At 38.2% G+C, this 17160-nt stretch overlaps 1 protein-coding gene across 17 annotated transcripts in view; it reads right to left on the reverse strand.

Moving 5' to 3' along the window:
- STAU2 (staufen double-stranded RNA binding protein 2) overlaps nt 1-17160 on the reverse strand; it is a 311608-nt gene that overhangs the window by 125139 nt on the left and 169309 nt on the right. For all 17 annotated transcript variants that reach the window (XM_023248481.2, XM_023248479.2, XM_023248480.2 and 14 more), the window contains one exon: nt 1057-1364. In XM_023248481.2, the coding sequence (XP_023104249.1) occupies nt 1057-1364 (308 nt within the window). The remainder of the gene's footprint in view (nt 1-1056; nt 1365-17160) is intronic.

Raw genomic sequence — 17160 nt, forward strand, 5'->3', positions numbered from 1 at the left:
AAATACATGATCATTCTACACAATACAGATCTTCTAGAGCATTTCTAAAGGAAATTACAGTTTTTGGTCTTAGGGAATAAGACTAAGATGGAAAAGGGGATGAGAACAGTGAGATCTGAGGGTGCAGTACACTCTTTCTACGCACAAGCACACGGCTGTTCATCCAGTCAAGTCAGCAGTTACAGTTCAGTACATGATTTTCAAGGCAACTAAGAAATCAGAACATAGGTATTTCCTCTTCCTAGAGTTAACAATTCTTTTAAAAGCTCTATCCACAAAGGACTGCTGGGTTTTTTTCCTAAGGGAACAAAGAATAGGGGGAAAAATTCCCATTCCCAAATTCATATACACAAGTTCAGTGAGCTGTGAGCTAGAGTTAGACTAACCAGTAAAACAGAATTATTAGTACCGAGGCAGGTCCTACCCTACACGGTTCAAAACGTGATCCACTAAAACAAATACATGTTTTATGCTTCAAACAACTAGAAAGCATGTCCTTATTGTTCTAATACCATGTTTAATTGACTCCTAAGATAACAGAGTTCTAGGATGTTGTACCTTAACGGTATACCTGAATCATTACTAGCAATAGAATGCCGACTTCAAAACTGCTATGGAAATAAAATCATCATTAGAAAACCTCAGCCTTATTGTAAATGAGGGAGAACTTAGTGCTAAATACTAACACCAAATGTATGAAAGGCAGAATTTTTGTTTGTGGAAGACAGAGTGAGAAGATAGATGCACCCAATCAAGACCAACTGGAAGACAGAACAGAGAATTAAAAATGTTCAAAAAAAAAAAAAATAATAGGAAGAAGAAGAAAAACAGAGGAGAGCCAGGAAGCAAAAGATGAATGGATAGAATGAAAAAAAAAAAATGAGGCACGTGCATAGGGCTCTCTTTTTTCTGACCTCTGTGTTCCTGATACTTTACAATGTAAGTGGCATATAGATCACACTAGCAGGCAGGAATGAGCTTTCTGATGGATAGAGATGAAGGATTTGGGGCTAATGAATTTTTTTTCTTGTGTTTGTTTTTGCTCGTAATTCATACCTGAAAGCCTTGAATCCTTGCTAAATATTCCAGTTGTTTTGAAGGTTGTACTGGAGAACAAGGGGGAGTAGGAGAACTTCCTTTTAAACCTATGGCTTCAGCTGTAGGAGACGTTCCATTCATTAGGAGTTCCCTGGCAATGGTAGCTGAACTATTCGATGTGGGAGATATACTGAAGAAAGAGCTTGAGGGTTGGTTCATATCTTTGGGTGACAAATAGCCTAGAGTAGTGCCAGAGATTACTTTGTGGCGGCTGGCTTCCATCTCTTGATAAACATCAGGAGACAAATGAAGAATTCCTTTTGGAGCTATAAATAAAATGAAGGAACAGTGTTACTACACTTAAAATAATTAAAATAAAAATAAAATAGTTAACTTAATGCTTTTACTTGGTTTAGTAACCAAGTAGTAAGAAACACTGTCAATCAAGCATCTTCCTCGTACCTGCAGAGGCAGAGGCAGCCTCCGTTTAGAGATGAATAATATATAGTTCAATATTCCTAAAATCAGAAGTTTAAAAAGATTAGGAATGTGCTCGGTCTTCAACGTGCAATTTAATTTTTTATGATCTCATAGAGACATGAACCTCTAACATACACAGCAACTGAGAGACAGTAGGCAAAATGAGGGCTGGGATCAGTCCAAATCATCGGAGGTACAAACTCATAGACCTGACGGCCTCCGGGTGCGGTTCCTCTTCACAAGGGTGTCTGTCCCACAGACAACTCTCACTCATGAACATTTCAAAGAGTGACAGAGTGCCTTCTTCCCAACACTGGCACACTGTCCTATCTTGCAAATCTCATTATGATACCACCATCTATCTGCTCGGTTTTCCAACCTAGACTCCTGGCTTTGCCTCACCCAGTAACAAGTAGTCACCATATTCAGTCTAGAATCTGTCCCTTCATCATCAAGTGCATTAGTTCATGCCAGACGCTGGACAGGTTCTGATATCAAAAGGAGTGAGCCTGGGGCTATGTTATCAGTTGGTGGGGCTGTAAACATATAAATAGAAGCACTTTCCTCTGACCACCATTTATCTCAGAGATGTTTCAAACTGCATTTCACACTGCTTGTTCTAATGTCTTTGGATCAGATATTAGCAAATCACAAATCATGCTATCTTATAAAATTACTGAGAAATCACCACTTCTGGAGAATGTGTTCTGACAGATAAAACCTAATTACCATGCTCTTGCCTGCCTCTCTCTCCTCTCTCTCTCTCTCTCTCCAACCATTAACCTTCTGATTCAAGCCTTCAATGTTTCTCACCTGAACTACTGTAACAATCACTAAAAGGTTTCACTGATACTAGTGTCTATTTCCCCAAATGTCTATAACATAGTCCCAAATAGAAGTGTTCTATGATAAATAAATCTGGGAAATAATGTAAATTATATCACACACACACATACCTACCTTTTGGAGGATTAAAAATGCATATTAGCATAGTAAAGACTGAGAAGTCCAAAAGAATAAAAATCTATTCAACTTGGTTTTACCCAGGACTTCCCAAATTTATTTTATATCTAAGTTTTTTTTTAATTTAGATTTTAATTCCAGTATAGTTAACATACAGTGTTATATTAATTTCAGGAGTCCAATATAGTGGTTCAAAAATTCCAAATCCCAGTTTTTTACATAACATTGATAACAACTAACACTTTGAAAAATGCTAAGGCTAGTGATTTTCTTACATAAACATCTTTTCTGGCTTCCCATCACTATGCTATAAAATCCAAATTCCTTGGGATGCCATATCAAGCCCTTAATTATCTGGCTCCTCCTTACATTTCTATCCTCATCTAAATTCTTCATAAAGATCTCATGCTCCAGTCATGCAGATATATTCACACTTCTTCCAGCACTCCATGCTACTTGATCCCATCACATCTTTATTTCTACTGTTCAGTTATACACGTGCGTGTACACACACATAGTTAAGCTTCTATTGCTAGGTTCTAGGTGCTGTGCTAACCAATACTGTCCTGACCTCCAGTGAGGCTCATTCTGTTGGGAGAGGAAAATGAAAAGGGCTAAAATGTGGCAGGTGGCTCAGAAGAAATGAATCTAGAGAGCAGTGGGATGAGAAAGGTTAAGCACTAGGAGCTCAGGAAAGGCTTCTCGAACATGCCTGAACATGCTGAAATCTGACAGCAGATTTCAAGGGATAAGGAGAATAAAGCTGAGGAGGAAGAAAACTAAAGGCAGACAGACAAAGGCAGGGACCGGCCGAATGCGTGTGCCAGGAAACCTCAGGCATTTCCTTACCACTAGGGCATGAAGAGGGAGGTGGGAACTGCAAAAGGTAAAAAGTGGAGGTAGGGAGGGCCAAACTCCAAGGACTTTATCCTGATAACATCAAAACAAAGAAGTTATTTTATAAAATAATTTATAGCTCAAATTCATATATCAGTCCAATTTTATGGATTGATTTTATGCTTTTGTGTTAGTTTTATAATCAGGAAAAAATTTCAAATAAAATTTTTTAAAGAAAATATGCATCAAGGCACTTGGGTGGCTCAGTCAGTAAAGCATCTGACTCCTGATTTCAGCTCAGGTCATGATCTCACGGTCTGTGAATTTGAGCCCCATGTCAGGCTCTGTGCTGACTGCTTGGAGCCTACTTGGGATTCTCTCTCCCTCTCTCTCTGCTCCTTCTTCACTTGTGTGGAGATGTGCTCTCTCCCTCTCTTCCTCTCTCTCTCTCTCTCAAAATAAATAAATAAACTTAAAAAATATATGCACTGGAAAAAAATACAGATAAATCTCACTAAACAGAGGAAACTATTTTTAACATTTTGCTTTAAAGATACAGTTTTAGTAATTTTTATATGAACTCTTTTTTGTTGTTGAGGTGAAAAAATGTGCTAAAACACAGGAATACCAGATGATCCTGTTGTTTATAAAACAATAGACTTTTACTACTAATATTAAAGCATAATATTTAATTATACAAACTATTACCTTAAACAAGCCCATATTGTTGGACATCTAACTTGTTTCCAAATTTTTGTAACTGTAAACAACATAGTGATAAACATTTTTGTTTTTAAATCCTCGTTTATTTTTTTTTTAATTTTTTTTTCAACGTTTTTTATTTATTTTGGGGACAGAGAGAGACAGAGCATGAACGGGGGAGGGGCAGAGAGAGAGGGAGACACAGAATTGGAAACAGGCTCCAGGCTCTGAGCCATCAGCCCAGAGCCCGACGCGGGGCTCGAACCCACGGACCGCGAGATCATGACCTGGCTGAAGTCGGACGCTTAACCGACTGCGCCACCCAGGCGCCCCTTTTAAATCCTTGTTTATAAGAAAATTTATTTCTTTAAGTTAGAAACAGAATTGCTAGTTCGAACAACATGCATTTTAGGTGTTTTTTGACACTAACAATTTGCTCCAAATTGGCACAGCTCCACAAAAGTTGTAACAATTTCACATTCCCATATTCATATATGAAAGTACCTTTTTCCCCCTATTTTGGTATTGGATATTATTATTATTATTAAAACATCTTTGCGCCTCTGCTTTCTGTTAGTGTAGATAAGGGAGAAGATCTTTAAATAATATCCAATACCAAAATAAGAACCTCACTTCTGGGGCGGTGAGAGGAGCTAAAGATTTGAGTTCAAGCACCAACGATCAATGATTTAATCAATCATGTCTATGTAATGGAACCTCCATAAAAAGCCCCCAAATGATGAAGCTCGGAGACCTCTTGAGTTTCAAACATATTGACATGCTGGGAGGTTTGGTGCATCCCGATGCCAACTGCTGTGGTCCAGACCCTTCTAACTGTTCATGTTATATCCTTTATAATAAACCAGTGATAGTAAATAAAATATCTTCCTGAGTTCTGTAAGCCATTCTAGCACATGATCAAACTTGAGGAGAGGGTCGGGGGAACCCCCTAAATTTATAGCCTGTTGGCCAGAAGTACAGGTGGCAGCAAAGGACTTGTGCCTGGCATCTGAAGTGGGGCAGTCTTGTGCGACAGTGTCCTTATCTGTGGGGGTCTACTTTCCATTCTGGGTAGTGTCAGAATTGAGTGGAACTGTCGGACACCCAACTGGTTTCTGGAAAATTGGAGATGGTTGGTATGGTGAAAAAGATCCCCATATATTTGGTGTCAGAAGTGCTGTAAGTAAAAACAGGTCATATGTCAAAAGTGATCAAACTGAATACCTTATGTGCAGCTTATTATACTTCAATTATACCTCAATAAAGTTGTAAAAATATTTACCAATTTGATAAATGAAATGTCTTATTGGTTTTTGTTTTTTCACTAGCTGCATAAATACCACATGTAACTCTTATTTGAAGAATAATTTAAATGTTATGACTCTAAATTCGACACTCAATTTAAGAAATCAAGAAACTAACAGCATTACTTCAGTATTGTTATTATACAGCAGTAACGGGCTTGCCAATAACAATATTATAAAGCAACAAAAATGCTCTCTCAACACTCAAGAGAGGCATTACCTCACAGTATAAGAACTCACGCAGGGTTCAGACTCCCTTATTCTACAGTAAAGGCTGCGTTGACTTTTCTTCACGAATAAAGAAGATTCCTTTCTACAGAGCTCAACTAGTAGAATAGTTGTTGAAAGAGTATAAAGACACATGTGGATTTCTGCAGTCAACCACTGAATGATTTTCAACTTGAATATTAGTAACGGAGTAAATGCACTGGTCACAATTCATTTATGTTCTTCCTGTTGTAAATTTAAGTAGCTTTTCAGAAGGGTAAAGATTCTGAAAGTAGAATCAAAGTGTAATTTAGGCTATAAATACTTAAGGACTCTAACTTATTTTGCCAGTTAGGCCTCCTGGAAACCTATAACAATTTATACTTCCAAATATTTTTTTTTAATGTTTATTTATTTTGGGGGGGGAGGGGCAGAGAGAGAGAGAGACATACACAGAATCGGAAGCAGGCTCCAGGCTCCCAGCTGTTAGCACAGAACGCTGTGTGGGCTCACAAGCCGTGAGATCATGACCCAAGCAGAAGTCGACTGCTTAACCAACTGAGCCACCCAGGTGCCCCAACAATCTATACTTCTATTAGCATTGTGTAACTAAACCTGATTCTTCATCCTTCTGTTGAAACAGGCTTTAGTTATTCTAAATAATTATTGACACTATAATATTTCACTGTTACATTAATTTACATTTGATTATTATTCAGGATAAACTTCTTCTCATGTAACCACCTAGGCTTATGCCTTATTTCCTGTTAGTTTGGACCACAGTTTTGCTCATGGACTTCAAATGTATTTCCCTTGCTCAAGCCTGCTATATCCTATTATATTCATGCTCTTAGGATGTCCTGAACCCATTCTCCCATCATCTGTCTTTTGTCCTAGATTTTGCCTCCCATCTTCATACTATCAGTTTGTAACCATTGCACACAGCTACTTTGTAGATACAACACTGGCATTATGCTAGCACTTTACATTAATTATCTCATTTAGCTCCCCATAATAACCATACGAAATGGGCATTTTTATTACTCTAGCTCCATCCAAGTGGTTGCAAATGGCAAGATTTCATTCTTTTTGATGGCTGAGTAATATTTCATTGTGTGTGTGTGTGCGCGCACACGTGCACACACACACACACACACACACACACACACACACACACACACACCACATCTTCTTTATCCATTCATCAGTTGATGGACATGTGGGCTCTTCCATAGTTTGGCTATTGTTGATAGTGCTGCTATAAACATGGAGGTGCATGTGCCCCTTCGAATCTGTATTTTTTTACCATTGGATAAATACCTAGTAATACAACTGCTGGGTCATAAGGTAGTTCTACTTTTAACTTTTTGAGGAACCTTCACACTGTTTTCCAAAGTAGCTGTACGGGTATACATTCCCACCAACAGTGTAAGAGGGCTCCCCTTTCTCCACATCCTCACCAACATCTGTAGCTTCCTGTGTTGGTAATTTTAGGCATTCTGACAGGTATGAGGTGGTATCTCATTGTGGTGTTGACTTGTATTTCTGATGATGAGGGACACTAAGCTTCTTTTCCTGTGCCTGTTAGCCATCTGGATGTCTTTTTTGGAAAATGTTTATTCCTGTCTTCTGCCCATTTCTTAACTGGATTATTTGGTTTTGGGTGTTGAGTTTGAGAAGTTCTTTACAGATTTTGGATACTAATGCTTTATCAAATATGTCACTTGCAAGTATCTTCTCCCATTCTGGAGGCTACCTTTTAGTTTTGTTGACTGTTTCCTTAACTGTGTAGATGAAACAGTTTTATCTTGATTAAGTCCTAATAGTTCATGCTTACTTTTGTTTCCTGTGTCAAACAGGATTTTAAAAGCCCAAACTTGCCAGGGACTGGGACATCTTACAAAATGAGGAATGCCAGACCATCATGAACATTTTACATGTTTTTCCCCTTGGGTTTGTGCTTCTTTCAAATGTGTATGTGAACCCTCTGGTTCGTGCAAAACCTCCTGGAGCATCTTTATGGAGCTTCAGTCTTTACCGGAAGAGTTGTAGAGGACATTTTGAATCAAGATCTCTTAAAAGATTTTATCATATGTGCAGATAAGCAAACTCAGGAGAACCTTGCCTTTCAATGTTCAGTAATGTCCTGACTCTTTGAGAGAGGCTGAAGAACATAAATGTCACTGAGTAGTAGTTGGTATCAGGGCATCAGAACAACAGGGCAAGTCAATGCAGTAAGAAGGATAATGTCACTAGACTGATGCAAATGGTTAATGCCAGTCTATATGGAAGGATTTCTCTGCAAGTCCATGGAATGAGTGCACAGCTGCTTCTTAGTAAAATAAATTTGTCATTTTTTATACCAAAGCTTTTAATTTTTTGAATTTCTGTCACAAAACTGTTGGAGTAAATATTTCTTTTTAACATTTTATTTTTTGAGAGACAGAAACAGAGCACAAGCAAGGTAGGGGCAGAGAGAGAGGGAGACAAAGAATCCAAAGCCAAGCTCCAGGCTCTGAGCTGTCAGTACAGAGCCCAATGTGGGGCTCGAACCCATGTACACGAGATCATGACCTGAGCTGAAGCTGGACGCTTGACCTGAGCCACCCAGGGGCCCCTAAATGTTTTTTAGTAAATACTAAAAAAATACCTAATAATACTCAGGTCTCCTTCTGCCACAGTAAGCTTTGTATAACAAAAAAATAATAATAATTCACATAGGGATAAAAATACTTGTTTGTAAGTCAAGGACCAGAATGGTGGGGTGGCAATTTCCTCTGATTGAAATATAGTGCATGTGGGTAGACTCTGCTTCTACTAAGTTACTATCATGGACAATTCACCAAATTTTAATAAGAAAGTAAATTATTTGTGCATATTTTGAAAGCTGATGCCTCCGATTTTTATTTCTTCTCTGATGAGAAAGAATATTTTGTTGATTGCTATCTCAGAAAACAGGCATGCTTCCTGATTAGCATCAATTATCTTAAAACAGCCCTCAACTTTTTGAATTGGTTATCTGAAAAGTTACTTGGTTGCTACTGGCAAAATTGATGCCTAATGAGTTTTTCTTTTTTTTTTTCTTTTTTTTAAATCTTTTGTCCAAAGATTCAAGTGGCACCCAAAGATTCAAGCAGCAGAGTCAAGCATATGGCTGATTTTCCCGCTGATAAACATAAAGTCTGCCTTTGTAGCATTTGCTACTCACTAACTTTCCCTTGTGTGTCTTAATGATGGTAATATCTCTTAACATCATCCTGATCCACTCAATGCACTTTATCTTTAAAGTTTCAGAAACAAATTGTTATTTTTAAAAAATCTTAAAAACTAGGAAACGGACTACTGTTTCAAAACAGGAAATTTGAGAAAAGCATGAGCAACATGATTTATCAGGCTTACAGTGATTTTTAAAAAATCACCTCTATGAAAATTCATGAAATCTAAGGAAGGTCTATAGTCTAGTTCATTGTATTGTACCCATGTCAATTTCCTGGTTTTGTGAATGTCCTGTAATTATATAAAATGTCACTATTGGGAGAAACCGAGTGATGGGCACATGCAAACCCTCTGCACTACTTTTACAACTTGTTAAATTACAATTACATGAAAGCACTGCTATGTTTCTCTGGGCCTCTCCCTCAGTACAGAGGCCCCAGAAGAAGGTGCCGCTGAGGCAAGAAGGACAGTGGCACTAGCACTGGATATGGCCCCAAGAGTAAGCAGGGCTGGCATTGGCAGTGCCTGTGCCTTGGGGTCTGCAGCTTTGACCCCTGCCTCTGCCTGATGCACCGTCCCTGGTTTCCTAGGCTCTGGCTTAGGGCTGGTACTCTTTCTTTCCCAGGTAAGCTCAGGGCTATTTATTAGATGAGTGCACATGTAGCCCAAGAACGAACCAATGGAACCACCATGGCCATCTTCCTGGAGTGCAGATATGAATAGCCAATCCATCTTCTCATGATCTTTGGCAACGAGCCTGACTGGATCTTAGAAATCTCCCACTTCCTGCTGCCCTGTCATTGAGATGCAATGGAATAGGATGGTATTTTTAGGGGACCCCACCTCTCCCTTTCCAAACAGCTCAGTATCAACCTGTCTTCCGGCTGAGGCTCAATCAACGTCCCTAGTTCTAACTTTTAAGTCAAATATAAACTATTTAGATAGAGACAAGAATCAATTAATACAAAATTAGAAAAAAATTCTCCTGAAAATCAAACTAAAAAGGGAAAATGTTGGCTAAAAGCAATACAATGAAAAAAATCAAATAAACAGGTAAAGAATTTGTTACAAGTTTCTTTTTTTTTTTAAACATTTTTTTTTATATTTATTTTTGAGAGAGAGAAAGAGGGACACAGCATGAGTGGGAGACGAGCAGACAGAGGAGACACAGAATTCAAAGCAGGCTCCAGGCTCTGAACTGTCAGCACAGAGCTTGACATGGGGCTCGAACCCACAAACAGTGAGATCATGACCTTAGCTGACGTCTGACGCTTAACCGACTGAGCCACCCAGGCGCCCCTAGAAGTTTCTTTTTTAAGGTCAGTTTAAGAATCATTTTGGAAGGTAAAGCTCCCAATTAGCAAAAATTTGATCACATTTCACATTGCAGATGAGACTAAAGCTGTTCTGGATTAAAGAAACAGCTACATTGAAAAAGGAGTCATTATTGAACAAATGAACAAAATGATGTATTTTAATGTGCTCAAAAAGTATACCTTAAATCAGTGGTTAAAAACTAACCCTGTTCTTGCCCTTAGAGTTGGACAGCACTAATTTTTTAATTTGTGCATTTTATTGGTCTTTTTTCTTCTTTTGGCGGGGGGGGGGGGGGGGAGGAGCTACATTTAACATGATATATGTGAAATTATTAGTTTGGTGAATGTTTATGAATTAAATTACCAACAGAACTTTTTGGCATGATATGAAAGTCTTCTGGAGAGCACTGTACCAAGAGGGAAAAGTGCCAGCCCTGATCCACAGCAGGTGCAACCCCAGGGCAGAGGCCTGACCGGAAGGGTCATGACACAGCACCCTGCGCACCTAAAAGAGACTGTGCCTTCATTATTTCAGCTGTGCGATGGGGAGGAGGGGAACCACAAAATGGTAAATGATAAATTTTCTTTAAAGAGCTAAAAGTGGGGCGCCTGGGTGGTGCAGTCGGTTAAGTGTCCGACTTCAGCCAGGTCACGATCTCGCGGTCCGTGAGTTCGAGCCCCGTGTCAGGCTCTGGGCTGATGGCTCAGAGCCTGGAGCCTGTTTCCGATTCTGTGTCTCCCTCTCTCTCTGCCCCTCCCCCGTTCATGCTCTGTCTCTCTCTGTCCCAAAAATAAAAATAAAAAAAAAAGTTGAAAAAAAAAAAGCTAAAAGTAATAATAGCAACAAAAGGAGTTTTTTGAAATTTTTGTTGAAACAAAAAAAATTGTTATTTTTTGAAACAAAAACATTGTTTGAAAAAAATTCAAATGAACTGGGAAATGCCTTCGGAAAGTTTGTTCCACTGTACATATGTACACTATCTTAGCCAAGAAAAGGGGTTAGTCAAGAGTTTTCAAAACCAAGGGCTGAACAGTTGTTTTTTCTTTAAAAAAGAAAACTTGAAAGTATATAATGACAAAGGATAAGGACGTGAGTATCGTGAATAAATTCACGATTCACCTTAATAATAAACAAAGTCTCAGCTGGCTTATATAGAACAAATCTGTTCTGTTCAAAAAAGACAGAACCATGAACATTTCTACCAAGTGAGACAAAACTGGTACAGTAAAAATGAAGTTTGAGAGCGGCTTGTGAACATAATGAGCCATGTTCAATTATGCATTTATTTAAATGGGGTTAAAATGTTTCTGACAAAATAAAGAGCATTAGTTTTTTTCTTCACAGAAAAAAATCCATTAATGACTACTTACCAAAAACTATAAAAAACAAAACAAAAAACAAAAAAACAAACCCTGAAAAATGCATTATGTAAGCCTGCCATATGACACAAATGACCAGTCTCTCAGGAGGAAGAAACACACACTGAAATGTCTGCTGCAGCAGCCCCTAACATTGCACTCACTATTCCCCTGCTAGCATCCCAAAGAGAGCTCATAAAACAAGAATAAGCATAGGTAACATTCATATAGACCTTACTAGACAGCACACTTTGCATAGATTAGCTCAGTAATCCTCACAATAACCCTCTGTCACAGGAATTATGATTTTGTCCATTTTCCAGTTGAAGGCCCTGAGGCTCAGAGAGGTCATGGTGACCTCTCAAAGTTACAGATGGTAAGCAGCAAGGCTTGGGACTGCAACTCGGCATCTGGCTTTTGGGGTTAGCACACGTAACTACCCTTCAGTCGGTAAAATAAACAAATATGAAAACAAAAACTCTTATTCTTTGCATCTGTACGTTTAAGTTCTACGGAAATGAGTCTTGAAATATTCTAACACAAGCACACAGAAAAGAAAGTGTCAAGATATTGAACTTAATATGAGGTGTCTCCCGGTTTTCATTTCAAACCTATTTTCTAGGCTCAATGAACCAGAGTCTCTCTCAAGTAGCATGATAGAAAAGCTAGAAATAGGAGCCAGGCAGAAATCACTTTTAAAAAAAAGAAAAAGATTTGCATTGTGAAACCACCCTTTGGGAAGACGTGTAAAAATAACGTGATCAGTCAACATCATAATTTTATTTGTTGTGAGAAAGTAACTTCAAGTATTAGTTTAACATAACAGAAAAAGTGTAGCTTTAGGATGAAAGAACTTAATCCACATAACTCTTTTAATTCTCCTTATATGATATAAATTCTGATTTAATAATCTATTCCAAATTAGTCTATGTATTACTCAGAAAGTTATGACTAATTCCACAATACTATGAATAAAAATGAACTGATTAGAACAATATAAATATTAAAAAAAATTTTAATGTTTATTCATTTTTGAGAGACAGAGAGAGACAGAGCATGAGTGGGATAGGGGCAGAGACAGGGAGACACAGAATCTGAAACAGGCTCCAGGCTCTGAGCTGTCAGCACAGAGCCCGACACGGGGCTTGAACTCACAAATGGTGAGATCCTGACCTGAGCTGAAGTCAGACACTCAACCGACTGAGCCACCCAGGCACCCCAGAACAATATAAATATTAAGTAATGTATCTAATGTTAAAAATCTCCTTGCAAAAATAACAAACTCATTTTTTAGGACCAGGAAAGAAACAGTCTAGTAAGACAGAAAACTCATACAAAAACTACTTACTTCAGCCAAGCACACACACAAAAAACTGTTGTCCTATTCTCACCTATAACACCAAAGGCCAAGTTGGGAGCCCACGCTTTTACTGCCATCAAGCTATAAAATAAGACTCCCCATCACCTCCACTGTGATGGTACTGGAGAAGGCCTAGTAGGAATCTGGGACTTTGACCTCACCCTATAGTATCAATGGAGATCACAGAAAGCCTGGACATCTACCCTACCCCTACCCAGCAGTAATGAGAAGCCCTTTCCCCTCCCTGTTAGAGTGTTGCCTGGAGAGGAACATTGGAGAGTCAGGATTTTAATCATCACCTAGCAGTGAAAAGGTTATCTCCATTGTGGTATCAATGAAGACTATGTGCAGCCAGAATTCCCATTCTATCCAGTAATAATGAAGAGTCCTCTACCCTGGGTATCATTGGAGGTAGAATAGAGAAACTGGACTTGTACTAGCAACTAACAGTAACAAGGTGGCACCCCTACTCCACAGGCCAAGTGGTATCACTGAAAAAACAAAACACCAAAAAAAAAAAAAAAAAAACAAAACCACCCCACAATGGAAACAGAAGGTGTACAAAATACCCAGTCTCATAGTATACTAAGAAAATACACGGTTTTCAATAAAAAATTTCAAATCATATTAAGAAACATGAAGACCTCAAACTGAATGAAAAAACATCAAAAGATGCCAATACTGAGAGGACAGAGATTTTTAAAAAATCAACAACAATGTTAAAGCAGCTATGATAAAAATGCTTCAATTAAGCAAGCAAAAACATGCTTGAAACAACTGCAAAATAGAAAGCTTTAGCAAATAGAAAGTCTCAGCAAATAAATGGAAGGTAAAAAGAAAAACCAAATGGTAATTTTGGAACTAAAATACACATTAATTGAAATAAAAATCTCAGTGGATGGTTTCAACAGCAGAATGAACAGAGGAAAGAATTAGTGAAGCGGAAGTTGAGAAAAAGATATAAATTACCTCATATGAACAAGAGAGGGGGAAAAAAGACTAGAAATAAAATGAAGAACACCTCAGGGATCAGTGAGACTACAACAAAAGAACTAAAATTTGTGCTGCTGGTGTTCCAGAAGGAAAGGAGAAAGAAGGTGGGTCTAAAAAAGTACTGAAGTATAAATAATGGCTGAAAATGCCACAAATGGCAAAAGACATAAACTATACACATTCAAAATGTTGTGTGAACCCAGAGTAGGATAAATATAAAGAAATCCACAACAAAACACATCATAATTAAACTTCGAAAAACTGAAGAAAAAGAAAAAGAATCTTGAAAGTTAGGGAAAAAGCAAAACTTAACCTCAGGGGAAAAACAATTCAAATGACAGTGGATTCTCATCCCAAACCATGGGTGTCAAAAGGAAATAGCACAATATTTATCAAGTGCTAGGGGAAAGATGGGTGGAAGTATTGTCAACCCAGAATCCTATACCCAGCAAAAATATACTTTAGGAATGAAGGGGATAGTGAAGCATTCTCAGATATAGGAAAACTAAGATGATTTTTACCAGTAAACCCATGCTACAAGAATGGATACACCAAGACCTTTAGCAGAAAGGAAGCAAAAAAGAAAGAACTACAGAACAGAAAGAAGGGGAAAAAAACATGGTAAATAAATAATATGGGTAAAAATACTAGAATTTGTTTCTTCGCTGAGGTTTTTTTAAATTATATTTTCCAGACAAAGCAAAAATTGTACTAAATGTATAAATTAATCTAAATGTATATAGAGGAGGGGTCCCTGACTGGCTCAGTCACTAGAGCATGCACCTCTCAATCTCAAGGTCATGGGTTCAAGCTCCACCCTAGGCACTAAGTTTACTAAATAAATACATACACACATACATACATACATACTTACATAAATACATAGAGAGGAAATTCTTAAGACAATTATAAATAAGAAAGGTAAAGGGATAAAAAGAGAGGTAAGATTTCTATACTTCACTCCAAAGTGTAAAATGACAGTATCCATAAACTGACACATTATGAGAGCAAGCACTAAGCACTAAGACAAGCACTAAAATGGCTATATAATGAGATAAACTCAAAGAAAGTCTAGATAATCAAAGTAGAATTCTAAAGAGTGACCCAGTAACCCACAGGAGGCAAGAAAAAAAAAAACAACAACAATAGAAAAAAGAAATAAAATGGCAGACATAAACCATACCATACCAATGATTACATTAAATGTAAATGACCTAAATACATGAGTTAAAAGGAGACTGGCAGAGTAGATTAAAAATTAAGACCCAACTACATGCTGTCTAAATGAAACTCACTTCAAATATTATGATATAGGCAAGTTAAAACTAAAAGGATAGGGAAAATAAGGCATATCTTATAAATATTAATTAAAAAAAACCAAGACATTCTATTTCAAATGACATAGGAGATCTATTAACCCATCCACATCAAACAACCATAACTGAAGAGTATTAATGAAAAAAAAATTTTAAGTCTCTAGAAATTGTTCCAAGTACATACAGCAAATAAGACATTTTCCCATTTGGCTGGACTCTGTCCCCAGTTCTTGGGAGGTAGTCTCTAAATCCTTGGAATTTCCTGAGTGACAGGAGTGTCTTTATTATTCATGGGGGACCCTTTGGACCACATCAGGGTTTATGCTAACAAGATGATTCAAGATGGGTGATGGCCATGTCAGAAAGACCAATGATGTGATTAGATAGTTGGAGCTTTGAATCAAATGATATCAGTCAAATTTCTGAGAAAGAGAGTTGGAGACTGGTATCAACCTCATGGCCAATGAATGATTCAATTATGCCTATAAAATGAAAGCTCATAAAAATTCTGGACAACTTTGGAAACTTGAGTGAGTCCCCTCTGGTTGGCAATATTACACATCGTGTGTGGGGGGGGCGGTGGGGGGGGGTGATGATCCATCCTGACTCATGGGAAAGGGACACTGGAAGCTTTGTGTTTGGGAGCCTCCCAGATCTCACCCTATATGTCTCTTCTTTTGGCTGGTTCTGATTTGTCCTTTTGGCTATAACAATTCCATAATCTTGTATAGGACTTTCCTGGATTCTGTGAGTGATTCTAGTGAATTATTAAATCTAAAGGGTCATGAGAAAATTTGAATTTATAAACAGTTGGTCAGAAGTGAGAGTAGCCTATAAATCCCCTCCTAGCAGCTGGTATCAGAAGTGAGGGCAGTCTTGTAGAGAACCATGCCTTTAAACTGTGACATTTAGCCTAACTCCAGGTTTTGCATCAGAAGTTATTATACATTTAATCAATAAAATGTAACAAATCTCAGTAAGAACAAGAGTCTGTGGCACTGAGCCATGACCCACTTCCTCCCCTCATACACAGCTAAGAAGATGGGGTGGGGAAGCTCTCTCTCCTCAATCTCCTGTCAAGGAATATGGCATGTCACCAGGAAGGGCAGGCTACCAGAATATCTCACTTCCCCCAGCTCCAAGTTGAAAAATCTAAATTCCTCATATATATATGGCCATGAAATCGGGCAATCCTTCTTCCATGCAGCCACCACTCATACAATGAAGGCTCTACACAAGCACAGCAGGATGACAATACTTGGGAACTGATATGCCTATCCTCAGCTTGATCATACGAGGGAGGTTCATGTCAGGAAAGGCAAGCCAAGAACAACAGAGAGTACCTTCCCTGCCCAACACTCTGGTCATTTATGAAGCACTCTCAGGGAAGTGACCACTGTCCCCATTCTCACTGGAAAGCAGTGACTCAGAAATTCTGCTCAGGGGGTGAGGTAGTCCATAAGAACAGAGCTTTAAAGCTCCCCCAAAGGAAATTAGTTTATTTGAAATGGATTGTGGGTAAGTTTAAGCCTAAGGGCACTCATGAAACATTGGAGGTTTTAGAGGTTAGCAATTCACAAGAGTCTGCTAATTTCATGAAAACAGCAGGAAGCTACACTATAAACCTAACATAGTTTCCCAGATAGAACCAGGAAAAGAGACAGCCAAGAAGAGTGCCGTTGGGATCAAAACCTGAGATACTGGCCTCAGAAACTATTCTGAAAAGGGATCCAAAGTTAATTGGTTCAGACTGGGTATAATTTATGTCCCAAGAAAACCATAGGGCTATATGACAGCAATTAGTGGAAACCAGAAGCTAAGTGTTAAATCAACAGATGCAGAAAACAGAGATTAGAAAGAGGGCAAAATAGAGCCCTACTAAATCCACTATCATCCCATGTGACCATGCACATGCTAAAGACTGCTCTCTCTGAAAGGTGACATCAGGAACTTAATACTGCAAGAGAAACAGACTTCACAAAAATAGTCTAGCTTTTCATTTAATAGGCACGGATGTTTTTGACACCTCTATTCAATACTAATAAGTGCTAGAAGTTCTAACCAGAGCA

Source organism: Felis catus, chromosome F2, assembly GCF_018350175.1.
Source record: "Felis catus isolate Fca126 chromosome F2, F.catus_Fca126_mat1.0, whole genome shotgun sequence".
In the NCBI taxonomy this organism is placed as follows: Eukaryota; Metazoa; Chordata; class Mammalia; order Carnivora; family Felidae; genus Felis; species Felis catus.